The sequence below is a fragment of the Clarias gariepinus genome, chromosome 28 (assembly GCF_024256425.1).
Source record: "Clarias gariepinus isolate MV-2021 ecotype Netherlands chromosome 28, CGAR_prim_01v2, whole genome shotgun sequence".
NCBI lineage: Eukaryota > Metazoa > Chordata > Actinopteri > Siluriformes > Clariidae > Clarias > Clarias gariepinus.
Genome location: NC_071127.1, coordinates 7,860,156 through 7,886,250, shown reverse-complemented (window position 1 = coordinate 7,886,250; position 26,095 = coordinate 7,860,156). Strand labels below are relative to the sequence as shown.

General features: G+C 38.2%; 1 protein-coding gene across 1 annotated transcript in view; it reads right to left on the bottom strand.

The window, feature by feature from the left end:
* Positions 1–824: 824 nt before the first annotated feature.
* Positions 825–26,095, bottom strand: part of myo1g (myosin IG) — a 44,876-nt gene continuing 19,605 nt past the window's right edge. Inside the window, exons 13-22 of the mRNA XM_053489888.1 lie at positions 25,908–25,982; positions 24,538–24,670; positions 21,792–21,958; positions 21,345–21,552; positions 20,358–20,581; positions 19,910–20,054; positions 18,798–18,902; positions 18,325–18,438; positions 15,137–15,294; positions 825–2,597 (exon numbers count right to left, since the gene is read on the bottom strand). Of these exons, the coding sequence (XP_053345863.1) occupies positions 2,438–2,597; positions 15,137–15,294; positions 18,325–18,438; positions 18,798–18,902; positions 19,910–20,054; positions 20,358–20,581; positions 21,345–21,552; positions 21,792–21,958; positions 24,538–24,670; positions 25,908–25,982 (1,489 nt within the window). The 3' untranslated portion in view covers positions 825–2,437. The remainder of the gene's footprint in view (positions 2,598–15,136; positions 15,295–18,324; positions 18,439–18,797; positions 18,903–19,909; positions 20,055–20,357; positions 20,582–21,344; positions 21,553–21,791; positions 21,959–24,537; positions 24,671–25,907; positions 25,983–26,095) is intronic.

The window sequence follows — 26,095 nt, the reverse complement described above, 5'->3', positions numbered from 1 at the left end:
CTAACTGAACTAAGATAGGTAATGTTTTCTAGGATTAAATGTCAGAAATTAAAAACAACTGGATGAATGGATGCATGGATGGATGGATGGATGGATGGATATGGAGATAAATAATTAAATGCTCCTTACTTTCTAGATAAAGAGGAAATTTTACTCCAACTCACACTGGCACATGGAAGAACATTGATGCTTAAGCTTGTAGCCATAAAAAGTGTACGCAAGATATCAGATGCAGAAACTAGGCAACAGGCAACATAAACAATAGACTAAATCCAGACCAGGATTCACACATGCAGAATTGAAAGCTATAATCCAGCCAGCTTCATGGATGAGTCATATTTTGGGTAGCTGGTGTTAAAGTGTTGATGCCAAGGGAAGCATTATTCCTGGGTGTGCAGCTGTTCGCTATAGAACAGTAGGAATGAGTTCTGACTTGATCTGATTGTTAATGGCTTCTGAACTACAGGTCAGACAAGCCACCAAGTGAGGACTATAATGCAGGTTTTCTGCTGCTTCTCTGCACTCCCCTGGTGACGCAGGAGATAAAAGCATCCTGAGTCAGAAAGGAAAAGGTATAAAATAAAAGCAAAATGAAAATTAAAGTGAATGGAAGTGAGACACTGCATCGCACAAAGACTCTACAAGTAACAACAACTCTGGACACTAGTGATGTGAAAGATAAATGAATCATGCTCCTGTCATTCATCTGCCCTGCTTCAAAACAGCATGTGACCGGGGATAACTGATAAAGAGAAGTCTGGACTGAATGGATGTGGATGTGCGTGTGACAATAAAGTCTAAATTAAGTCTGAATAAAGTCTGAATTCTCACAGTTTTTCCACACTATTACTTTTATTTGGCACTTTTTTATTTTTTTATTCTCTTTTTCAGTAAGGAAAGCATGACATCAGTGTCTGTCAGTCCCAGTGAAGGAGGTGTGGCCTGTGTGTCTCTCAGTCCCAGTGAAGAAAACATAACCTGATTGTCTCTCAGTCCCAATGACGAAAGCATGGCCTCATTATACATCTGAGAAGTTGAGGATTAAGGGCCTTGCTCAAGGGCCCAACAGTGGCAATTTGTTGGCTGGGTTGGTTGTTCCAATGCCTTAACATCTGACCTACCCCCCTCTTACTGAAGTAGGCATGGCCTGTGTGTTTGTCTGTCCCACTGATGTTGGTGTGGCTTCTGTATCGGTCAGTCCCAGTGAAGAAGGCTTGGATACCAAACGCATTATCCTGCACCAAAAACACTTACCTAATTATAAGTGGAATTTTACTTGTCCAATAAATATTTTTTCTTATTAAAATATGATCTATTTTTGGCTGTAAAAACTGGAGCAACTTATTCATATTAATAATTAGTGGTGTTGTTTAAAGCTCCTAAATCTATCTCTCTAGTAAAAGCTATAGTAATCTTTTAATATATGATGTTAATGTTTAAAAATAATGCATGATAATTTTCAAGTCTATATAATACAGTGCACAAAATATATCCTTATATATAAATACAGCTCTTGTTAAAAATGAAATCCTATAGCTATTGCTGTGCTATAAATAAGCAGGTACTAAAGCAATGAATGAGAAATATCCCAATATTTAATAAAATTAATAAAATATTTAAAAACATGAATTGAAAAAAAGCTTGATACATTGCTGAAGAAACAATATGAATATGTCCAACTCTTAAATGGTATAAACATACACCAATTAGCCATAACATTAACATTGATTATTAATTATATACAGGATCATGGGGGACCAAGGCTCACCTATGCCTGCATTGTCAAAAGGTCAGCCTGTTCGTTCCAATCCCACAGAAAAGTCAATCATACCATCAATAGAAGGGTATCAGTATACCCAGAATGTATGGAGCCTGGCAGGCACAGGGCTCAATCCCACTGGTGCAGACTTTACACTCCCCAAATCCCAATCCAACTAAACTCCTATGGGATGCTCTGGAGGCCCCACCCCTCAACCCAAAACACCCAGAGGATCCTGCCGCTAACTTCTCAATGCCAGACACCACAGCACACCCCTAGAGGTCTTGTGTCTGGTGGCACAAGGGGAACTTCCAAAGTACCAGTCATCATTTGTTTTAGGGTTTAATGTTATGGCTGATTGGTGTATCTACTTATAAAAATTTTTTTATTGGGAATCCTGAACAGCAAAGAAGGAAAATGTTCATTTGCCACCATCGCGAGTGCATGATGGCAGTTCGAAAAGATGAAGTCCGCTGGCGTCATGTGTCCCGGAGGAAGCAGGTGATATCCTTCACCTAGTCTTTGGCTAGTAGTTTCTGCCCTGATGGGAGCCTGCACTAACAATGATAGGTGGGAAATGAGCTTGAACAAAATTGGGGAATTATGAGACTTGTAATATGCATAAAAGTGCCGGCTTATATTGGTCAAAGGCATTCTGGCCAATCAGGAGTTGTTTCACTAAGGAGGAAGCAGTAAAGTGAATCCTGAGCGGCTTTTCTTGAAGTCAACGGTGGTTTGTCCGGGCCTCGTCTCCGCCGTCACTGTCTTGGCTTTACCACTCAATTGCACTTGGATGCCAGTAGAGTACACTTTAACAGTCAGGGGGGAGTTCCTCACCCTGAAATACACAAACATAAAAGCACATCCTTCATTTCAAATACCAAAAAATGAATCAAATTGTATGATCTTAAACATATAATACAGAATATGGAGAAAGCTTTGTGGACACCTGACCATCACACCCATATTGTATGTGTGTGCTGGACATCACATTCCCAATATAGATCCCTCTTTGCTGTTATAAAAGCTCCACACTTACAGTACTGTAAGGCTTTCGACTAAATTGATGCTCACTTCAGCTTGCTTTGTGCACAATAGTGTCATGATATAGATATGTTAAACATGGTCTCCATTATAACCTATAGTGCACATTTTGAATAATATACAATATCTAAACCTTAGAAATAACTGCCCGCACACTTATAGTCTATACCGCTTTATCCTGTACAGTATACAGTGTAGTGGGGGCCTGGAGCCAATATCTCAGGAGACTTAGGGCACAAAGCAGGGTACATCCTGGATGGGGTACCAATCAATCGTACACAATAACAACATGGGGGAAATTCTAATATATGTGCTTTGTTTTATTTATCAATGTGAGAATTAATTTAACATCCATATCCAAATTTTATTTATTATACAGTAGGTTATTAAAAAACGTATTTTACTTCAACACGTCACAATATGAAGAAAAAAAGAATGTTCACATTCAAAAGCTAAATTATCAACAAAGGTACTTTAAAAGGAGTTATGTGTTAATAATAAATATATGCATTCTCACATTCAGTGTTAAAAACAGCCTTTAAGAGAAGATAATTATGTTAGAGTAACAAAAGCTGAAGCTTGTGACCAAAAAGTGCGAAAAAATAAAAAAAGATTTTTTACTAAAGGCTCTCTATCTGATTTATCTGATAAACATTATTAATGCATGCAAATGAGATATAGGAACTGGCTTTAAAAAAAAGCTGCTCAGAGAAAGAGTGTGTGGTGGCTGTGCATGCGAAGTGAGTCAGACCCGCATGTTCTCTTTTTCTCTAAACCATAAGTTAAATCATCCTTAATGAATATACAAAAAAAAAAAAAAAAAAAAAAAAAAAATCATGCATTAAACATATTTCTAATGATGGTTATACTAATAAAAGAAACCTATTAATTTTGAGTTGGGCTAGATTATTGCTAAGGTGCCTTTGTCTGCTATTACATTATGGAAAGCAGGTGTAAACCACTGGTTGTCAAACAGGTAACTACTGTAGATATCTAGTTAAGTTGGTGAAACTTAAGCTTATAAAAGTGTCACCAGTGAGTTTCCCAAAGAAATCTCTCTACATAGGCAGCTTGTTTTCCTTAATAATATTATTTTCCCTTTATACAGGAAGGAGGAATTTGGAAACGGCAGGTAATGCAGTTCGCACCAATGTCAATGTTTTATACAGCCTGATTTCGCGTAATTTGGTTCCTTTCTTTTTGAGACCTTCACTGTTTTACTGTAACATCCAGCACGTCTTAAAAAAAGAGCTCATATTTCCGTAATTACATTGCACCTGGGCCTTACTTTCGATTACAAAAATATCCTGACAGCCATTTAGAGGCTGCTGCAGGTTGTACTACTCCCACACACACACGTACACACACACACAGTGTGTAAATGTGACCATAGCTTTATGCCTCTGAAAAGCATCCTACTGCAGAAACACACAGTGTCTAAAAATGAATCAGTTCTGCCTTATTCCTGTTTTCCTCTCCGCTCCACCAATGAGCAGGTCTTCATCAGTTCTTTTTTTTTTTTTTTTTTCAGAGTATGATCGCATTTCACTTTTTCAGAACAACATGTTTGCATGAAAACCCTTATTGCAAGCTGGTACAGTATGAGTAGAAACAATCTGCTGCCTCTTATCATTATGCATGTGCTTGTTTTGTAAGTGTTTCAGGTGAGTAATTCAGTGTACAGTACGTAATATGGGCCTGAAAATGTCCCATTTGATGCAGGCAAAAATAATATGACATTTAGGCCAGGAAAGGCGAACTAGGACAGTGGGTGTCAGTGCACGTCCCCATTTCCTAAAATCACCACACACCTTATCATAATCTCTGTATACTGGGGAGAATGCTGCTTCTCTTTGGTTGACCTGAACATTGTGCAGCATAGTGTCTTTTCAGGGAGAAACAGATTCCATATCCCATGTGTTTTTATTTTATTCATAGTTGAGGAGTTAACAAGGTCAGAGAAGGAGAATAAACCCTACTTCTTAATGACTATTACCAAAATGCATATAACAAAAATGTAGAATTCCTTTGCATTGTACTGTAGATATATAGAAAAAGAGATAGATCAGTTTAGGAACCTCTGTAGCCCAACTAGGGACTGTGGAGGCCAGTGGTGACCATTGTATTTATTCCCATTTGTACAACCGTGGTAGGGGAACCCTTGGTTCTTATTATATTCACATGCTTATTTACACACTACGGGCAATTTGTAAACGTAAATTAACCTAATCTGCATGTCTTTGGACTGTGGGAGGAAACCGAAGGACCTGGAAGAAACCCACTAAGCATGGGCAGAATATGCAAACTCCTGCTAACTACTAAGATAATGCTAACCACTAAGCCACCATATAGATAGATAGATAGATAGATAAATAGATAGATCGATAGATAGATAGATAGATAGATAGATAGATAGATAGATAGATAGATATGTTTAAAAGTTAGTACCCCCTCTTTCAATTCATTTTTATTAACTAAATAAAGACACAGTGAAAAAAGTCTCCTGATGTTATATTAAAACCAGCTATGATCAGACAGTTTCTATTGTCTTTTAATTTAAAAATATAGAATGAATATATATACTTTTGAACACCATTTTTCCAGGTTTGCAGGTGTGATTGCACAATGTAGAGCATATACTCAGGAGACAGATGACTGACACATGGGAGATGACTAATGCTTGTAGTAGTGCAATGCTAAACTACCGGAGTAGCATAAAGTGAGTTTATAAAAATAACAAGATAATAAAAATAATAGTTAAAAAAAGAAGTGGAAAATAAAGTAAATATTTAGAATGTATATAATATGACATGAAAATGCAGTACTGTACAACTAAAAGTGAGAGTAATATTTTTTTAGCAGCATAAAACTTGATAGTGTCTACCTGGGAAAATAAACAAACAAACAAACAAACAAAAACATTTATAATCATTTATCTTGAAATTCCAAGGTGGACGGTCATGGAACTATCAACCACAAACAGAATAATCTTTGCATTAATGTTTGCTTAATAAAATCAGATGCTACTTGATATGTAGTTTTCTGTAAATATGGCTTTTAACTTCTTTCTAAGCTTAAATTTGTAATGTTATTCTGCTTATTTCAGGCCAGATTTGCCTAAATGACAAGAGCACTATAACAGATAATTTTATGAGGAAACATGAACAAGACTGTTGACTTACATTTACCATCATTTATTCTCATTAACTTAGAAATCATTAGAGCAGATCTTATTCATATGTTCATCAAACATACACTTGGCATATAAATACCTATACCTAAATAAGTACCTGGTGGAAAGGAAGCCAAGCATGTGAAAAACATGCTCCATCCGCACAAAGGCGGGAATCAAACCTGGCTGGGAATCGAACCTAGACCTTGGAGGTGCAAGGCGACAGTGATTTCTTTAACTTCAAACTCCAAAACTGTACTGTATGAGAGAATTCTTTAAAAAAAACTGTGCCAGAGTCATAGGTTTCTGCCATCAAACTCAACTAGACTCATGATTAACTATTTAAAACAGACTTATTAATAAACCGAGACGATGAATCCCATGCCTCCTCGTTGCCTCTGTTTCACTCTTTCAGTTTCTCATAGACGTCATATGACCTCATTAGCAATGGGTCTGCTTCACACAATCCTGAAAGAAATAAACTACAATGCGTGCAATCCCACTGTCTTCTGCTCTACACTTTCACTGACGCTCACTGCTCACATCTCATTGTGGGTTTATATTTACATCACTCAACTCAAATGCTCAAAAAAGTATGTGTCGTCATTAAGACGCAAGCACTACAGATTTTTTCAGCGCAGTTCTTTCGACCTGCTTTTCCTCATTTGCATCTCTGAGATATGGTGTTCATTAGGCAGGGAGATGCTGCATGCAGCACTGGAAAAGCCCACAAATAGAATTGGGACACAGCCATAACTCATTAATGTGACACCTTTCTGCTCTTACCTTGTTTTTACTCGGATCTGACAGTTTAAGCTTGTGGCTCTGGTGCATTGTTCCAAATAAAGGGCAATTTTCCTCGGAACAGCAGAGCACCTCTAGTGAGATAATGTCATGTTCTGTTTTCTTCTACCTCTGCTTTTTGGAGCACGTCATCGGCTCAGCTGTCGCAGTTTCATCTGTCAGTCTGGAAATCCACTCAGAGACTGGCAGAGCTATAGCAGATGTATCATCCTGAGGCCCTGCTGTCACCACAAAATCATCAACGCGCCTCATCAAGTGATAGTTTTAGTGTTCTCATTGGAGTCTGGGTACGATTTTCTGGTCTCATAGGTGTCTGTTTTTTATGGTTGAACTCAATTGATGTGCTGGAAAAATTCGTTTAAACAAAACTCAAGTGAGACCAGGGACACAGCGTGAAGAACTGAATGAGCCATAAATGCCTGGTGAGAACCAATAATGCAATACTTTAATCAGGAGTTAAGGTGCCACCCTGAGGCGAAAGTATACCCGCTACCCGATTCCCAAAGGGCTTTTGTGTTGATCAAAATGGTCTAAAGATTCACCACGACGATCTGACCTTGGAGATGCACCACTTCCTTTCTCTGAAAAGCCGGCAGGATAGCAGATGATATGCGAGGAAAGACACTCGCATTCATGTCAAAAAAACTTCTCTAATTAGCATGCCCTTGCAACCCTGACATCCCTCACTCTCTGCACCCCCTGCTCACCGAACGGACTGTAAGTGAATAGGCAACCTCTAACTGACAAGAGTAGTAAAGAGAGATGATGAAAGAGGGAGTTCTGAGAGAGCATAACAGACAGCGAGTGAGAGCGGGAGAGTGTGCATCAATGACCGAGTGAAGTAAGAGGGAGAGAACTTATCATCAAATAATGAGGGGAAGGCACAGCAGGAGAGGTGGGGGAGAGTGCGAGGAGCAGAAGAGGAAAGGGCGATGCTGGGTAACAGATGTCTGACTTGTCCTGGTGGTAGTGACGCAGGATGAGGTACAGTAAAAGAGAGAAAGATGATGATGATGATGTGATATGCGCCTCAGGAGGCAGATGATTTTAAACAAATTTTTGGTGCGTTTATGCACGCAGGGGCCATTTGTGCCAACAGATGGCCGCAAGCAGACAACCCACAACTACGTTTAACGTTTTCAATCCATTTAGAATTTGGGTCATATATGAGGAATAAAATGGCCCAACCCTCAGTTCTGATCCGGATCATGACAAACATTTGGTCTATTTAAGGATCATTTTGTATTTGGTTATGTTCTGTAAGCCAGATTCAGAAGAGTCTGTAGGTATATCGTTGGGCCAGTTTGATGGACACAACAGAGATGAACTCTGTTGTGTCCATCAAACTGGCCCAACGATATACCTACAAAAGGATCCATTAAGGAACTCATCCAAGGTTAGCGTCGTGACTCATGGTCCATACTGCTTTATCCTGTGTACAGGGTTGTAAGGGGAAACAGAGCCTATGGGGACTCACACACATGCATAAGCCATAGACATATGACTGACAGGGCTGGGCTGTGAGAGGTTAGGTTATCCACCAAAATCTTAAGAACGACTCAAAAAAAAAAAAAAAAAAAAAAAAACAGCCTGTGTTGTGTTCATAAATAAGGCTGTTCTTTATATTTTTAAGACCGAAACACCCTAAAGGACTTTAGCAGTCACAGGAGTCCAGAAGGACTCATTAAAGACTGCAGAGATTCAGCAACAAACATACACACGCTGCCTCACACACTCGTACACAGCTCACCCAATCATCACCCTAATTAACACTTCCTGAGCTGCCAAGCAACCACTGTCTGGGATGCAGGGACATCTGTGTCCTCCTCAGAGGAAAAGTCCGTTTGAATCTGTTTGTGTTTGTCTGTGTAAGAGAAGTAAGGATGAAAAAATAGCTTATCATTTGACATTTCTGGTTAAACACTGTTCTTTTTATCTTGATAAAGGACACGTGACTGAATAGAAACGACAACATAAAAAAGCTTAGAACCTTGAAGACCTTGAAACAGATTCTTTGGAACTTTATGAAAGAATGTAAAGTAATGTGACACCGGTGTTTAGATAAAGGTCATGTAACAGGTCTTCAACCTCCACGAGCATTATGCATGCACACACCCACAAACACATACACACACACAGTGTAGTGATGCCAAACACAATCTAAGCCCCAAGGGATGATGTCAAGCATAGCAACAAAAGAGCTGATTATTCTGATCGCCGTGGCTGCACATACGAACAACACAAACAACACAGAGTCGTTCATAGTACATCACATGCACTCCCTAAGGTTCAGCGCCGAAGGGGGAAAGTTCCTCCCAGAAATGATCCATGTGGGTTTTTTTTTTTCCACACAAGATCTGTTTTAAAATTAACCGTAATGACTGCTGATCTTTTTAGGATTTTATGTGTGTTTATGTTTATGTGACATTGTATCAAATTTCACAGCAAAGAATAACAAATGAAATCTAGGAAACAAATCAAAGCACCTTCTGTCTATATTTTCTAGCCCCTATTTTTGTCAAGTTTAACCCTTAAAAATAAAGTGGCATGGATCTGTGCCCCCAATTTTTTAAATGTCAATGACTATTAAAAAAAAAAAAGCTGTTTATACGGAAGTCCTGTCGGCGTGTGTCGATAAGGAAGCTTCAGACATCATTTGTGTTTTTGGATATGTCAAGTAGAATCAAAGTTATCATTACTTGAAATTTTGACCACTACAGGAATACTGGAATTAAATCGCAAACATGTTAAACTTACTATTTGCTTGCATTATTATTAATTTTGTAACCAAAAGCAACTATAAAAAATGCAATCCTATGTACAGTGGGAAAAAAAAATTATGTGAACCTTTTGGAATTTCATGGTTTTCTGCATTCATTTGTCATAAAATGTGATCCGATCTACAGTACATCGAGGTTACGAATATTAACAAATATATGTGCCTAAAATAATAACACAATTTTTTTTTTCAACATTCAAAACGGTAGTGGGAAAAGTAGGGAAGAAAAAAACATGAAATAAAAAGAATAAATAAAAAAAAAAAACATATGTCACACGATCCTGACCCCTGTCTTTATTTACTAAAACATACTATTAATTTAAAAAATGGCTAAAAATGCTGTGGATTTTCAGGTTTAAAAGGCACGTGCCTGAGTAAAGACACCATTGAAAATTATGGCTTATCCTTTGCTCAAGAAACCACAGAGATAAGAAGTAAACAAAGGGAAGAAAATCTGCGGAAGTACCTGAGTAACCTGACTCTGTTTACGCATAACCTTCCCTGTGTACTGTAAGTATTGAAACGTTTTTTTCACTAGAAGTAGATATCACTACTGTACTAAGAATATGCACCACTCAGTTACTATCTGTTCAGTGGATGGTATAATTTTTTGACAGACAGTGTATTAAAGGAGAACACATTGCATAGCAACCGATGGCATACAGTTGGTCACTACATGTAGAATACGTGTAAGAATAAGGGGTGTTATTGTTCTTATAAATTTAAGAACTCGGGTTCTTATCTTTAAGAGTATTACTGATGTTTGGAGCTGTTTTGAGATTCCAGTCATGTACAGGGATCTTACAAGTTAACATATATACAATGTTTTCCTGTTTGTACATATTACTTTACATCATTTAAAGTGGACAGAAACACATTATACAGTATATTTTTTGACAGTCATTTCCAAATAAATTACATTTTTGAATAAGGAACATGAATCTACAGTTTGTTTCTTGATGGTTGCTACTGTATTTATTAACGATTCAAAACAGTCCTTATTATACAATATTGCTTTGTCGATTGAAACACGTTGTAACAATTAATTTTTAATTGAAACTTGGCAAGATTTCTTTTACAGTGAAGAGTTCATTTTTCTTGTGAAAAGTGAGTGTGTGAGTGTGTGTGGGCTTTGAGAAAGTGCGTCACACACATATGGTGCATAACAGACCCTCGCACCAACAACTAACACATGTCATGATGATACACTCATCATGAAAAAATATCCAAGTTTCCTGGCTTTTAACAAATGTACAACTTTTTTTTTATAAATTAATCATGATCAGTCAGAACCATGTGACCAAGAAAAGAGATGAAAACAAAAGAGGAGAAGAAAGAAAAGAAGAGAAACATAGGTGTATATTTTCAAAGCCAATCTACGTACTGGTGTTATATATATATATATATATATATATATATATATATATATATATATATATATATATATATGTGTGTGTGTGCAGACATGGGGGATTAAATGTAAAACCTTAAACAGGGCCGCTTCTTTTATTAATTTTATATACTGCTTATCCAATGTGGGGTTGCAGGAGATCTGGGCCCGTATTCACAGAGCTTCTTAAGCCTAAATGTTGCTCCTAGTAACAAAATTCTAAGAAAATTTGTAGAATTATGACATTTTCTAGGAATTTTCCTCTAAATTTAGGACTAAATCTTATCTAAAGATAAAAATGATTCACGCAACTTCTTAGCCCTAAAAACAGCTCCTAAGGTAAAAGTTATTAAGAGTAAAGAGGAGGACTTTTAAGAGGCTTTCTATAGCAGAGGACAAAATAGCGGGAAAAAAAATATACTCCAAACACTGAATGTAAATATAAAAGTATACACTGGTCTGTTATTTTACTTCCTGCCATCTCTCTTGGATTGTTGGCTGCATACCATCCAAGAGTGCAACTTAAATAGACTGTCCTGCAATCATGTAAATTGGTAAAAGCTGAGCTATTTTGCTCCCATCAATCTGAAATGGATCACAAGTAATTAAATCAGTATGGTAAATAGATATAAGAACTTAAATATAGTAACTACTGCGTGGAAATTGGATGCTTCCAAAGTAAACACGTTTTCAACATGCTTCTGTTTTATTTAACTTTAACATATTTAGCCTGTAACAGAAACTTTGCATAAAGTAGCTTGTAGTCATGATTATACAATTTCTTTACATATAGTCATTATGATTTCACTGTTTATTCTATTATAATATATTCTATTTTCAAAAAAAAGCGCATTTTAAAACCTTACAGATTTTTTTAATCAACCACCACAGTCCTTGAATTGCTGCATCATCCGTAGCAACGGGGTCAACCACACCGCCTCACTAAGATATTGTTTTTTGTACTTTCCTTACTTGAGAAGTTTCCTAAATCTCTTTAAGTTTTGGACTCCCAGCTAGGACTTTTTCAGCTAAGATAGGAGCTCTCTGAGAAAATTCTAAGAAGCTTTGTGAATATGGGCACCGGAGCCTATCCCATTGAGCTCAGGGCACCAGACAAGGTGCACCAGGGATGGGATGCCAAACCATAACAGGACATGTGCACACACAAACACACACACACTATAGGCAATTTGAAAACACCAGTTAGTATGCCTATAAAGCATGTCATTGGACTGTTAAGAGAAACTTCCATGTTGATTACATGGAAGTAACTCACAAAGCATGTGCAAGGTGCACACACAAACATACAGTACCAGAGGTGAGATTTGAACCCCCCTACCCTAGAGGTATGCGGTGACAGTCTAGAATTGATAATCAATTAATTATAGCTTCAATATAGAACAATATTTTTTAATCATTAATGCCTCAAAATGCGGAATTTATGACAACGACTATTTGATAAACAGCTAATGGTGTGCTGTTGTCTACCCTGCCCCAATGATGAGCTCCTAGATGATGAGACGTAACCTTAAAAAGTGCACCTAGTTCAGGTCTAAATATTTATGAGCTTTTATGTCAAAACTCTAAAAAAAAAACAAAAAAAAAACACTAAGGTCATGGTGTGTCAAAAATATTTGTCTGTGCTAATCACACATGACAGCTACATGCATCTTGTCACACTATCATTATCTAAAGCTAGCAAACCGCTGAACTTTCATCCCAAGCCCAATCCCCTCACATGCATACACACACACACACACACACACACAGCTGTCCCAGCAGATGGCCAGAATCTGACTCTAAAACTCACCAAAAACACACAGACGTATTTTAATTATGATGGCTCTGTGCGTCCCAGGTGAGAGGCCTGGCGGACAGTCTGAGAGGACATGCAAAGATATTAGGAGGGGAAAAGTAGAATAACATGGCAGTGAAGAAGACAAAATGAGGCATGTGGTGAGGCGATTAACTGCCTGCATAGGTTAAATATGTATATATATATATACTTCATAGTGTTGATGCTAACAAGCTAATCTTCATGCTAAATCTTTGCTTGGTTGTTTTTCTTTCAAACTTAAAGCACTGCTAACTTTGTCTCATGGTTCAAGGACGGTTGTTTAGGCAACTTTACATCTTGTTCGCCTGTAATCACATTTTGTCTTTGCTAGTTAGGTTAGTATAAGACTTGCCGTCTAAGCTACTTTGCTCAAAGGCTAGTTGTTGTTTGTGTTAGCTTGTTTACTATAATGATAGTTTGTGAGATAGCTTCTCTCTTGACTTCCTTAACGTTTGGCTTTTTCATGGTTAAAAGATAAGGACAAAAGTATTGTCAGCAACCTGTGCTGATTCAGAACACACACACACACACTCTCTGTCTCTCTCTAAATAATGCTGACTAGTGAAGGGCTCTTGAGCCTCCTGACTCAGGGGGTTTGAGAAGATAGGGCTGTGTGTGTGTGTGTGTGTGTGTGTGTGTGTGTGTGTGTGCGAAAACACACACACACACTTCAACTCCCTCCACAATTCCACAATCCCCATCTCCTTTTGATGATGGCGTATAGGGGTCGTGACCTCTGACTTTTGCCCGCAGATGGTGGCACAATAGATTACAATAGAATAAACGTTAAGGAACAGTGATTAAATAGACACACTAAATCCTGCATAACCCACAGCTGTCCCCTGTTCACACAAGCCACACACACAAACACACTCACACTCCGGCTGCCGGCTGCCCAAAGAATTAATATATATCGCTCCCTGGGGATCGGCTGTGAAAAAATGTTTAAAGCCAGGGAATGCTGCTATATGTGACACTGGGATACACATACACACGTCTGAAATTATTACAGCGACTCAGTTTGTACAGTATAAACCCCATAAAATATACATGCCCTCTTCACACACACGCGCACACACACACACACAAACATGTCAGTAATAATCGGTTTAAACCATAAAACCGCCAGTGGATTACAAGTAACGCGGTTTGCAAGTGTTCCGCAAGACCAGCAAAGATTTTTTGCAAATTTTGACTTGAAAAACGAGCAGGTCTTGTGAGTAAAATGTGTGTACAGAGCGCATGTAAGGCAAAAGCAAGCCTTATTAGAGAGGTTAAAGATCCATTTTCTCCCTCTCTATATCAGTCTGTCATTACAGGTATGTGTGTGCGTGCGCATAATTTGACACAGTGCCCCTACACACACACACACGCCTTTACAACCCGCTAAAAGAATACTGGGGTAGCTCAGTGGTGAAGGTGTTGGGCTTCTGATCCAAAGATTGCAGGTTCAAACTCCACTACCACCAAGCTGCCATTGTTGGGCCCTTGAGCACAGCCCTTAACCCCTTAACTGCTCATATGTGTGATGAGATAAAAGGAACATGCATAAGGGCATCTGTCAAATCCCGTAAATGTAAAACTTGATTTGGGATTCGGGTCAGCTTAGTGTTTAAGGCACTGAACTTCTGATTGGAAGGTCCAAAGTTCAAGCCCCAGCAACACCGAGTTGCCGCTGTTGGGCCCTTGAGCAAGCCCCTTAACCCTCAATTGCTCTGATGTAACAATGTCTTACATACAGTATACACTACAGTATGTAATTTATTTAAATTGCGTCTATGGACACATCTTGTCACCATCTGAGCTGTTCATGAATGTGTGCCTCAGCTCTGTGTCTGAAAATGTACTGCATGTAGACTGTTAGTGCATGTGATAAGGGTTATCAGGATAAATGCAAATGAATCTTCCTAACAGACCACAGACATCAAATCAGTGTGTATGCAGTGTCTTGCTAATTTCACATTAGATTTGATCAAACTGATCAAAACGACTAGAGGAGAGTCGACACTTATTGTTGAGCTGAGTCCAATGATCTGAGTCTGAATGAAAAAGAGATAACTGATACTGATATTAATGTCTCATAGGGATCTAAAGGAATGTCCAGGAAGTAGCTTCAATGTACATCAACACATCTGTACATCGTGATAAAAATAATAAAGGGCTAGAACATTCAACATGAAGGACGTGGGATTAAATCCCGAAAGGAATCACTTTGCTTCTGCTATTAATTAAATAAAAAATTGCACTTAAAAAAAAAATAATAATAACAGTCATAATTAGATCAAAGTAGTGTCACAAAAAAAAAAAAAAACAGACCTGAGAGGAACACCCTTAATTGTGAATGAACTCACCGTGTGAAATGATCACACAAAGTCCCGACAAGTTCCCCGACGCGGTCCTGCTTTGTCGACAGCTGACCCCTCTGGAGGTGGAGCAAAATGTCCTCATGAGACACAGTGTGTAGCGCCACCACCTGGTCCGTTCCACTTGTTACACTTAAACCTGTAACCTAAAACAGAAAAGAGGAAGTTAAAAATATGATATTTACAAAAAAAGCAAAATCATTTTGAAAATAAAATATTATTTTAATGATAAAATCCCAACAATGGACTGTTCTCTCTGTTGAGGTCAGGAATGCGATTCTGCTCCCTGAAGGCCAAGACAGAGAGACGGTCTCTCAATCACACCACCACACAGTACTGACCCACACATATGGTTTTTACACACACACACTGGACATTCTGGACATTGGTTTACACTAGTGGCCACTGCACAACTACACATCGTGGTCATCAAATCACTCTATCACAAGTCACTTTAAATAAATCACTTTTAAGCATATTTGCACTGCACAAGACACTTTAAATATGTGGATTGCACAACCCTGGACATTACCATTCTTTTATTCTAACAAATATTCTCCATTCTCCATTCCACACAAAAATTACATAAATATATACGTACTCGTACAGCTGTTCTTATTGTTCTATATTTCTTTATATATTTTCTTTATTGTGTATTTTTGTTGTACAGTTATTTTATTTTTAACTTTAATTTTTATATTTTATTTTATTCTTTTCTAGTTAAATTTACCCTTTATTTTAATTTTCATATTTATTTCCTATACCTATTTATAGTCTTTTATTTTTTTAGGTCACGAGCAGTTGTCTAAGCATTTCACTGCATATCGTACTGTGTATGACTGTGTATGTGACAAATAAAATTTTAAATTTGAATTTTGAATTTAAGAGGAAAATACTTTTCAAATTACATGACAATAAATCTACCACATTCAACCACAGCCGATATACCACTATTTAACTTTGCATTGAGTTTGCATTTGCAATACCTTTTATTATAATATTTCAGCTCTATCTCAATCCCTAATGAGATAAAAAAAAAAAAAGAAAAAAAATTGTAAGTCGCTCTGGATAAGAGCGTATGTGTAAATGTAAATTATTTCTTTCACAGAAAAACAAGTTACACAACCTAATTAATTAAAAAATGCCAAGCCATCCTCCCACTTGAGCTGATGCATCAGGTTCCCTCCAAAATAAGCCTGTGTGCTAATCGCTCGCTGCGTCAGGTCGCGTTGCAACCAGATTAATTCAGCACACACTCTGTGACTCGGCCACCGCTAATATTTTAGTCTGCGATTCAGGAAATCCAGACAGCCTGTTCTACTTCCTGCGGAACACACAGGCTCATGAACTTTCAGAAACGATCAGACAAAAAACTGCTTTATTTAAATGAATGCTCCTTATTTTTAGACCTTGTGAACAGCACATAATGTTCATACACCTCTAAGTTATATTCTGATTTTAATGTATACAGCTGATGTGTGGTGTATACGCCTAAAGTGTATGATATACACATGATACACAAAGGCAAAAAATGATTGTATACTTTGTGGTGGTAAATAATCTGATTGATTCTAGTTGTATATCTTATACTGATTGCTGTTGTATTCTAATTAAGATTAGACTAATTCTAATTCTATATTAATCCAATAAAACATAAAACAACATTAAACATAGCTGTTGAAGTAAAATACTCCTCCACCGGTCCAATTTTAAATCTGATTCTAATTCTTTATCGTTTTTAATATTCATTTAAATTGATTTAAACTGATTCATATTCTAATTCTAATTCAATTGGTTCTAACTCATACTGTAATTCCATTTCCTTATACCTTTTAAATTCTGATGATTGCACTGTTTTTGTTCACATTTTTTTTTATTAAGAATTCAGAACCATAATTCTGACATTTATATTTTAAGAACATTTTATTTATGTTTTGCAGTGGTTACATTTATAAATCTATATGTTTCTTTATTATTTATATATGAATATTATTATTATCATGTAGAAGGATGCTGAGGTTGGAACTGCCAGGCAGGAGGTCTAGAGGAAGACCAAAGAGGAGATTTATGGATGCAGTGAGAGAGGACATGAAGTTAGTTGGTGTGAGAGAAGAGGATGCAGAGGATAGGGTTAGATGGAGGCAGATGATTCGCTGTGGCGACCCCTGAAAGGGAACAGCCGAAAGACAAAGAAGAAGAAGAAGATAAATGTAACCAGTGCAAAACGTAAAAAAAAATGTCTTGATTCTAGTCACATTTATGTAAATTTTCTTAATATCTTAATTATTCTTAATTTTAATTATTATAAATATAATTTTGACATCAATTTTTTATTCCAACTGTAACATTCATTTTCTAATTCAGATTTATGTTGTTATTAAGATTCTATTTCCAAATTTAATTTTGATTCTGATGCTGACTGCTGACTCATTTTGAAGCAGAATCCGACTCTGATTCAGATTTTTTTTTCTTTAAGAATTCTAAATCCTATTCCTATTCTTGCTCTGGCATGGTGTGTCCTGGGCTTTCTTCTTCTTTTTTCTTTTAGTTTTTATTGTGACACTGGGCATGTGACAGAAACACACCATAAATAGGATGCCAGTCCAGCAGAGGATACCACACACACACACACACACACACACACATACACACACTGTATCCAACACAATTCAAGTTCCAATTTAAAGTCAAATTTGATTTATATTCTGATTCAATTTTAGGTGGTATATGATTGAGTGTGATTTTGACTCTAATTCAGATTTTTAAATTAATATCTTAATAATGACTTCATTAGCAAAAGGAAGGCTGTATTCTCTGCACAACATCATAAGTCCTTTTAGGGTCTTTGTGCCTTACATGAAGATCTCATCCTGTTCGGACTAGAGATGTGTGAAGTTTACACAGCAAAAGCATGTGTGTTGCGTGTGTATGTGTGTGTGCGTGTGTGGCACTGCTGTCAGTGTGACCAAATCCTTCTTCCACATTGTGGCACCATTCTGCTCACAGGGCTAACACAATGTAGGTCAGACTTTCACAGTCGGGTACAGACCTTCCGGCTGATTGATGGGTAATCTTCTCTTAAACTGGAAATCTAACTCCAAAGTAAAATATGTGTGTGTGAGAGAGAGTGATTGTGTGTGTATGAAAAAGAGAGAGAGAGAGAGAGAGATACTCACAGTCTCGATTGCTATTCGTTTCTGCACTTTAAAGTGCTTCTTGGGTTCGAGTCTGTAGATATGCTTGTCGGTGATGAGAAGAGCTCTGTCCTTTGTGTTATTGAACCAATTCATCTACATAGAGAGAGAGAGACACACACACACATACAATGAGACTGCCAATTTTTCAAGGAACACTCGTTCAGTAAGCTCGTCATTTGATTTCTCTCTGAAGTCACAGCTAAGAAAGATGGCTCTATAAATAAACACTCTATAAACAATCATTATTCTGATAGGCTTGTCATCACTCTGGCAGCTTATCTACATTCAAACACACACACACTCACTCTCACACACACAGTCACAAACAGTCACACACTCACATGCACTACACCTGACCAATAACACAGTACAAAACCACCCAAAGCATCTGGATGCTAAATTGAACTTTCTCGCATGAGAATGAAAGAATGAAAGAAACAGAGGTTGCCTACCATCCTGACAAAGCTAGAGAAGAGGACTTGGTTGTACTGGTCTTTGTTCTTCAGCTCTTTGGTGATGCGCACGAAATTGGAGCTGGTTAACGGAGAGTCTTTTGCCTGTTAGGAAACATGGTACAACTTGATACAACTTGAAAATATGACTTAAAAAACACAAGTTGAACAAAATATTACAAGTAATATATATATAAAAGAAAAAAAAATTATCAACAACATTGCAACTTAGATAAATAAGTACATCAATCACTTACTCAATAACCAACAAACATTGTGTAACCCAGTAACCCACCCAACCAATCCTATTCAATTATAGTCTATACTGCTTTATCCTGTATACAGGGTCATGGGGGGCCTGGAGCCTATACCATTGGGAAAGCCAATCAGCCTAATCTGCATGTCTTTGGACTGTGAGAGGAAACCCAGAGTACTCTGGGGAAACCCACCCAAAATGGGGAGAACCATGCACACAGAACCAAGGTGGGAATTGAACCCTGAACCTGCAGGTGCAAGGTGTATTAACAAACATAAGGAATTATGTACTGAATTATGAATTATATACATTTCAAGGTGACTAGATCATGAGACTGAAAGAGTGTGCAAAGCTGACATCAAAGCAAAAGGTGGGTACTTTAAAGAATTTTACAACATATTTCGGGTTATTTAACGTGCTTTTGTTGACTACATATTTGTTATGATAATAATATATATTCAAATATTTGACTGGTACTATATATACACATATACATGAGGAAATTGTTGTGAAATAAGAGGAATAAATCATTGTGTCAGGCCCTACAGTATAACACACCCCTATCATAGATTATTTTCCTTTAGCAGCCCCTTTTAGTTTGACAATGGAGAAAGGAAGCTTCAGAAAGCAATATGACACCTAACTATGTAAACACTAATACATACTTAACTCTGACCTTAAGATCTATTTAAAACTTGTAAGTCTAACTATAGTTTAAGATTTTACACTTGCAAGGAAAGATTTCTTATTTAACAGCCAGAGCAGAAAGTAGGCCACGATGTCCTAAAAGCAGCCAGGTGTGTAGGCAGCATCCTAAAAGCACACTTCAGTCTAAATGGAGTGTTTATGGACTTACACTGGCTAGGTAGTCTCTCTCCCATGCTCGACTGTGGCCCCAATCCCTTCTCTCTCCGCTCAGAGCAGTCATAGCCGCCACCTTCGCCCGCACCTCCGCCATATCGGATGGAGCGATGTTCTTCACGATCCGTCTCGCTCTCCATCTAAAGGGAAGGGAAAGACAGAACGCAAAGGGAGAACAAAATATGAAAACCATCCAGAAGAGATTTCTGGGGAGATGAATCAGCAGATTTTTTTTTTCACGCCACTGTGGGTCTTTTTTCTCTTTTTTGCTGAATCAAATCTGTGCTCCTAGCTGTGCTGTAGTTACCAAGTGCTCAAGAGAAATCATTTATTAATGCCTCTTTGGAACAAAACCGCTAACGGTAGCATATATTCTCCACAGACACTAATGATATGATGTGTAATATCAGTGTGTGTGTGTGTGATTTGAGAGGCAAGCGCACCTGCGATGTAGGTGTTGTGTGATTTTGTGGAACTGTTGCAGGGCAGCTGGTGGAGTTGGCCACTCCACACTCTTCCCATAGTCCTCCATGGTGCGTACGTTAGCGAAGCGTCTCTCCACCTCCCAGAAGTGAGCCTTTACTTTGTAGCGCTTATAGCAGCCCATTATGGCGTAGATCGCTCTCATGCGCCGACATCGCATCCTTGCCAAGGCACCACGCCACACCTACACACACACACCACAGTAAGGCGAGATGGAAAGATAAAAGTTGGAGAAAAAACAAAGAACAGGTCTAAAGAAATATCTGATGGGTCACAAAATACAAAAATAGCTATTTTTTTTACTCAATAACAATTTTTTTTTATTGTTTAAAATGGTTTTTACCTTTAAACTGTGTGGTTTTTGTTTTAATAGAAAAAGGGAACAAAAATGTCTAATGGAACATCATGCTTTCTATGAGAATGCAGCTCTCATTGCTACCATTGTATATGTTAAAACTCCTAAAATATACAAAAGTACCAGACCACATTTGAAAAAAACACGTGCATGTTATCGTACACAAAATGGCTCATACTTACCAATTTACATAACAACTGTGCCATATACCATACCAGTAATATCATATTTAATACATTACAGCATGTACCAACATGGCATGTTAGACACCTGTTGATAACCATACCTAGTAAGCACCATTGAATTCATCAAAGTATTGTGGTAAACACCATAGTGCTACTGTGGTGCCCACAGTACCTACCGTGGTATTTGCTAAAGTATGGGGTTACATACTGTACCATGGTAACCACTGGAACAAAAAAGTCCAATGGTGCCAACTATGATAATGTCTAAAGTACTATGGTAATAATATGTTATATCGTGGTATGTGCATTAACATAGTAAAATTTCTTATGGGTTGATAAGAAGTAATGTCAAAATATTACAATAAATCTTTTCATATTTGAAAGGTTCAACAAACAAAGTCCATCACCTTCTGCAGAAAGAGGACGAGGATGGGAATGAGCGCTCCTCTCTCCTGCTCCAGCGTGAAGAGCGAGCGAGGAGTTCTCACAAACAGTTTGGTGTGTCCATATGCCACATCTTCCTCAAAGCCGTGCTGGACGATGATGGCCTCCACAGCCTCGCGGTCGCTTGCCATCAGGTGATTAGGCCACGTGTACTCACATGTCATCTTGTACCTAATATAATAAAAATGCAAAAAAAAATTAATAATAATTCCTATGACCGAGACAGAAGGAGACAAGGAAGTACCAACCAAGTAATTTTCATCTCTTTGACATACTGTATTTGCATTTTCTTCATTTCCACTTACAATAAAGCACTTTAAAATAGCCCCCTTATTACCACCCTTAAACTAGCTGTCATAGATTTTATCCAAATTAGTGCAATATTGTTGACTGAGCATGAGACCTCTAACCTCTGCAGGAAGCGTTCATAGGGCTGTCTGTAGGCGAAGCCTGCTCTGCGAACACGGACATTCTCCAGCAGGCCGAGGTAGGCTACTTGATGACGGCAGCGCGCCTCATCAAACAACATCGGAGACTTCATCTCATTGGGTTTAATACAGCGCACATAGTATGGCTCCTAAAAGTACAACACACACTTTAAACAGATTGTGTACAGGTTTTATTAAGTTGCAATTAAGTTGGTAGAGAAACCCAATTTGATCAACTCTAACTGTGGAGGCAGGCCACACCCACTCTGAAAAGTTGCATTACTAGTATATATGATTAAGCAAATAAACCTATTATTAATCCAGTCCCACGTCTAGACATATTGGAGACAGTCTTACTTATTCTCTATATTGTTTATCCTGTACAGGAGCACATGAGGCCTGGAGACTGTCCCGGGAGACTCAGGGCACTAGGTGGGGTACACCCTGGACAGGGTGCCAGTCTATTGCAGGGCACAAGCATGAACACACTCTTGGCATGCCAAGAGATGCCAATTAGCCCAAATCTACATGTCTTTGGACTATGGGAAGAAACCGGAGCACCCAGAGGACGCCCAAACTCCATGCACACATGTACGAGGCTTCGGTGCTAACCACTATGCTACTGTGCCACCCTTTTGGAAATATAAGATTTGCAAGACTGAATTTGCATAGTAGCTTAAGCCTGCATAAATAAATAAAATAATAAATGAATAAAAACTTTGTAAGTGGGGCAAAAAAGTATTTAGTCAGCCACTAAGTGTGCAAGTTCTCCAACTTAAAAACTTTTAAAAAATGAGTGAGGCCTGTAATTTTCATCATAGGTATACCTCAACTATGAGAGACAAAATAAGAAAAAAAAAATCCAGAAAATCACAGTGTAGGACTTTTAAAGAATTTATTCGCAAATTATGGTGGAAAATAAGTATTTGGTCAATAACAAAATTTCATCTTAATACTTTGTTATATACTCTTTGTTGGCAATGACAGAGGTCAAACGAAGTCTTCACAAGGTTTTCACACACTGTTGCTGGTATTTTAGCCCATTCCTCCATGCAGATCTCCTCTAGAGCAGTGATGTTTCAGGGCTGTCGCTGAGCAACACAAACTTTCAACTCCCTCCAAAGATTTTCTATGGGATCTATATGAGATATGGAGACTGGCTAGGCCTTAAACGCTTCTTATGAAGCCACTCCTTCGTTGCCCGGGCGGTGTGATTGGGATCATTGTCATGCTGAAAGACCCAGCCACATTTCATGTGAAAGTTCTTGAAAGTTCTTCCGGTGGAAGGAGGTTTTCGCTCAAAATCTCACAATACATGGCCCCATTAATTCTTCTCTTTACATGGATCAGTCGTCCTGGTCCCTTTGCAGAAAAACAGCCCCAGAGCATGATGGTTCCACCCCCATGCTTCACAGTAGGTATGGTGTTCTTTGGATGCAACTCAGCATTCTTTTTCCTCCAAACTTAAAGTTCTATTTTGGTTTCATCTGACCATATGACATTCTCCCAATCCTCTTCTGGATCATCCAAATGCTCTCTAGCAAACTTCAGACGGGCCTCAACATGTACTGGCTTAAGCAGGGGGACACGTCTGGCACTGCAGGATTTGAGTCCCTGGCGACGCAGTGTGTTACTGATGGTAGCCCTTTGTACTTAGTTCTCTGCAGGTCATTCACTAGGTCCCTGTGTGGTTCTGGGATTTTTGCTCACAGTTCTTGTGATCATTTTGACCCCACAGGGAGAGATCCTGCATGGAGCAAGATTATCAGTGGTCTTATTTGTCTTTCATTTTCTAATAATTGCTCCCACAGTTGATTTCTTCACACCAAGCTGCTTACCTATGGCAGATTCAGTCTTCCCAGCCTGGTGCAGGTCTACAATTTTGTTTCTGGTGTCCTTTGACAGCTCTTTGACAACCCTACAATGTGATTTTCTGGATTTTATTTTTAATTTGCCTCTCATAGTTAAGGTATACCTATGATGAAAATTGCAGGCCTCTCTCATATTTTAAGTGGAAGAACTTGCACAATTGGTGGCTGACTAAATACTTTTTGCCGCACTGTATGTGTAAAACCACACCTGTAGATTAAAGGCCCATACAGTATGAGTAGCATGTGAACTCGACTACACCGGGTAAAAATAGAAGTGTATATTATTTCATGCTCAGACTGTATCTTTCTTCAAATATTACCCAACACAAATAAAAGAGATAGGTAATGAGTCTGTGCTATGCTGTGCTGTGCTGTGAAGACAGGTGTCCCCAGTGGACCAAAAGGAAGCAGCCAGTCATCAACTGTGACCCAAAAAAACACTGCATGGGCCGGGCTTGTTCCAAATACACACACACACACGTCTAAAAAACCCGTGACTATTAAAAAAAAAATAGCATCAGGAAATGTCACAAGACGAAAGGTCCCATAAGTCATCAGCACAAATGTTGAACTGTCTAGAAGTGCGTGCTAAATTTAAAAAAAGGACTAAGAGAAAGAGAGACTGGTTTTCAACATTAGAGCAACCATAAAAAGACATCACACAGACTCTTATAACAGTCATTTGAATCCAATGAGAATCGATCAAGTACTTTAGTCAACCCAGTGAGCCAATGACTGGGCGTTCCTTACTGTGTCCTGTCCTTTAAGAGAGCTTGTTTTTCAGTATCCGTGCAAACACTACAGACTATCTGATTAGATCATTTTCCTTTACCACATCTGAAAGATTACTTCCTTACCTTGCAGGCGAGTTTATCAACCAGGGCAATGATGGAGTTCTTGAAGAGTGTTGCAGCAGTCAGTGGCCGCTTGGTCACCTCCGTAATACTCAGCTTCCCTTCAGGCCACATGTCCTTGAGCACCGGGTCTGAACTGAGGACACAGAAGCAAAAGAATTCAGAAAGGGCACACTGTCACACAAAGAAGAAAGATCAGGTGTCTGAAAAAGAAGTGTCCTTTGTCTTTGGATGAACTTAAGTAGGCATGATCTCTATGTCTATATACTGTACATTGAAAGAGGCATGTCCACTGTCTCAGTATGTAATGAAGGAAGTGTGTCCACTGTCTCAGTATGTAATGAAGGAAGTTTGTCCACTGTCTCAGTATGTAATGAAGGAAGTGTGTCCACTGTCTCTGTATATAATAAAGGAACTGGGTCCACTGTCTCTTATATAATAAAGAAAGTGTGTCCCCTGTCTCTGTATATAATAAAGGAAGTGGGTTCACTGTTTGTGTATGTAATATAGAAGGTATGTCCACTGTCTCTGTATATGATGAAGGAAGTGGGTCCACTGTCTCAGAATGTAATAAAGAAAGTATGTCCACTGTCTCTTATATAATACAGAAAGTGTGTCCACTGTCTATGTATATAACGAAGGAAGTGTGTCCGCTATCTCTGTATATAATAAAGAATAATCCACTTTTTTCATTATATACAGAGGCAGTGCACACACATCTTTCATTATATACAGAGACAGGGGACACACTTCAATATATACACACTGCCTTTATTATATATATTGTGTCCTCTGTCTCTGTATATAATGAAGGACGTGGGTCCACTGTCTCTGTATATTATGAAACTTTAATAAAACCACCCCACATTACTTCATGGTAAATGGAATGATGTAGATTACATTTAAAAAATGCAACAGGCTGCAAAGCACCTAAAGATACAATATTAGTTTTTTGTACTGTATGTGACAACCTCAGCAGCGTCTCTGTATATAATTAAGGGAGACTGTTGGAAGTTTATAGTGTTTTAGAAGTTTCTAATTATTTGCCTGAATCAAGCAAAGAAAACAACTAAGGAGGTTGCTGAAACTGTTTGAAATGGGATAAGAATTGTCCAACAGATTGTTAGAACCTGGAAGTACAGTAATAAATTTCATCTTTGATGAAAAAAATTTGGTCGGAAAAAAAAAAAAGTCATAAATGGTGATCAGTTAAACGCTTGATCATGTTGCATAGTGAAAAAAGTGGACAGAAATAGCATTTTTGGAGTGTGTGACTGTTTCGCGGGTGGGCGAGAAAGCATAATATGTATAATTCATACAGAGAATTCCTCCTCATGGAAAACAGTGCAACTTGGTAGAAAGTGACTGTATACCTGTTATACATCAAGCGTTTAAAATCCTGGAAAAGTGGATCCTTGTTCTTATCCAGAAATCCTTCTACTGAGTACCTATAAATGAAAAGAAATTACAGTGTGTAAGGACAGACGGCTAAAAGCTCTGCTGGCTGACTCAGAGTTTAGAGAAGCAGATAAAGAACAAAAAAAGCTCTTGAAATGTGACT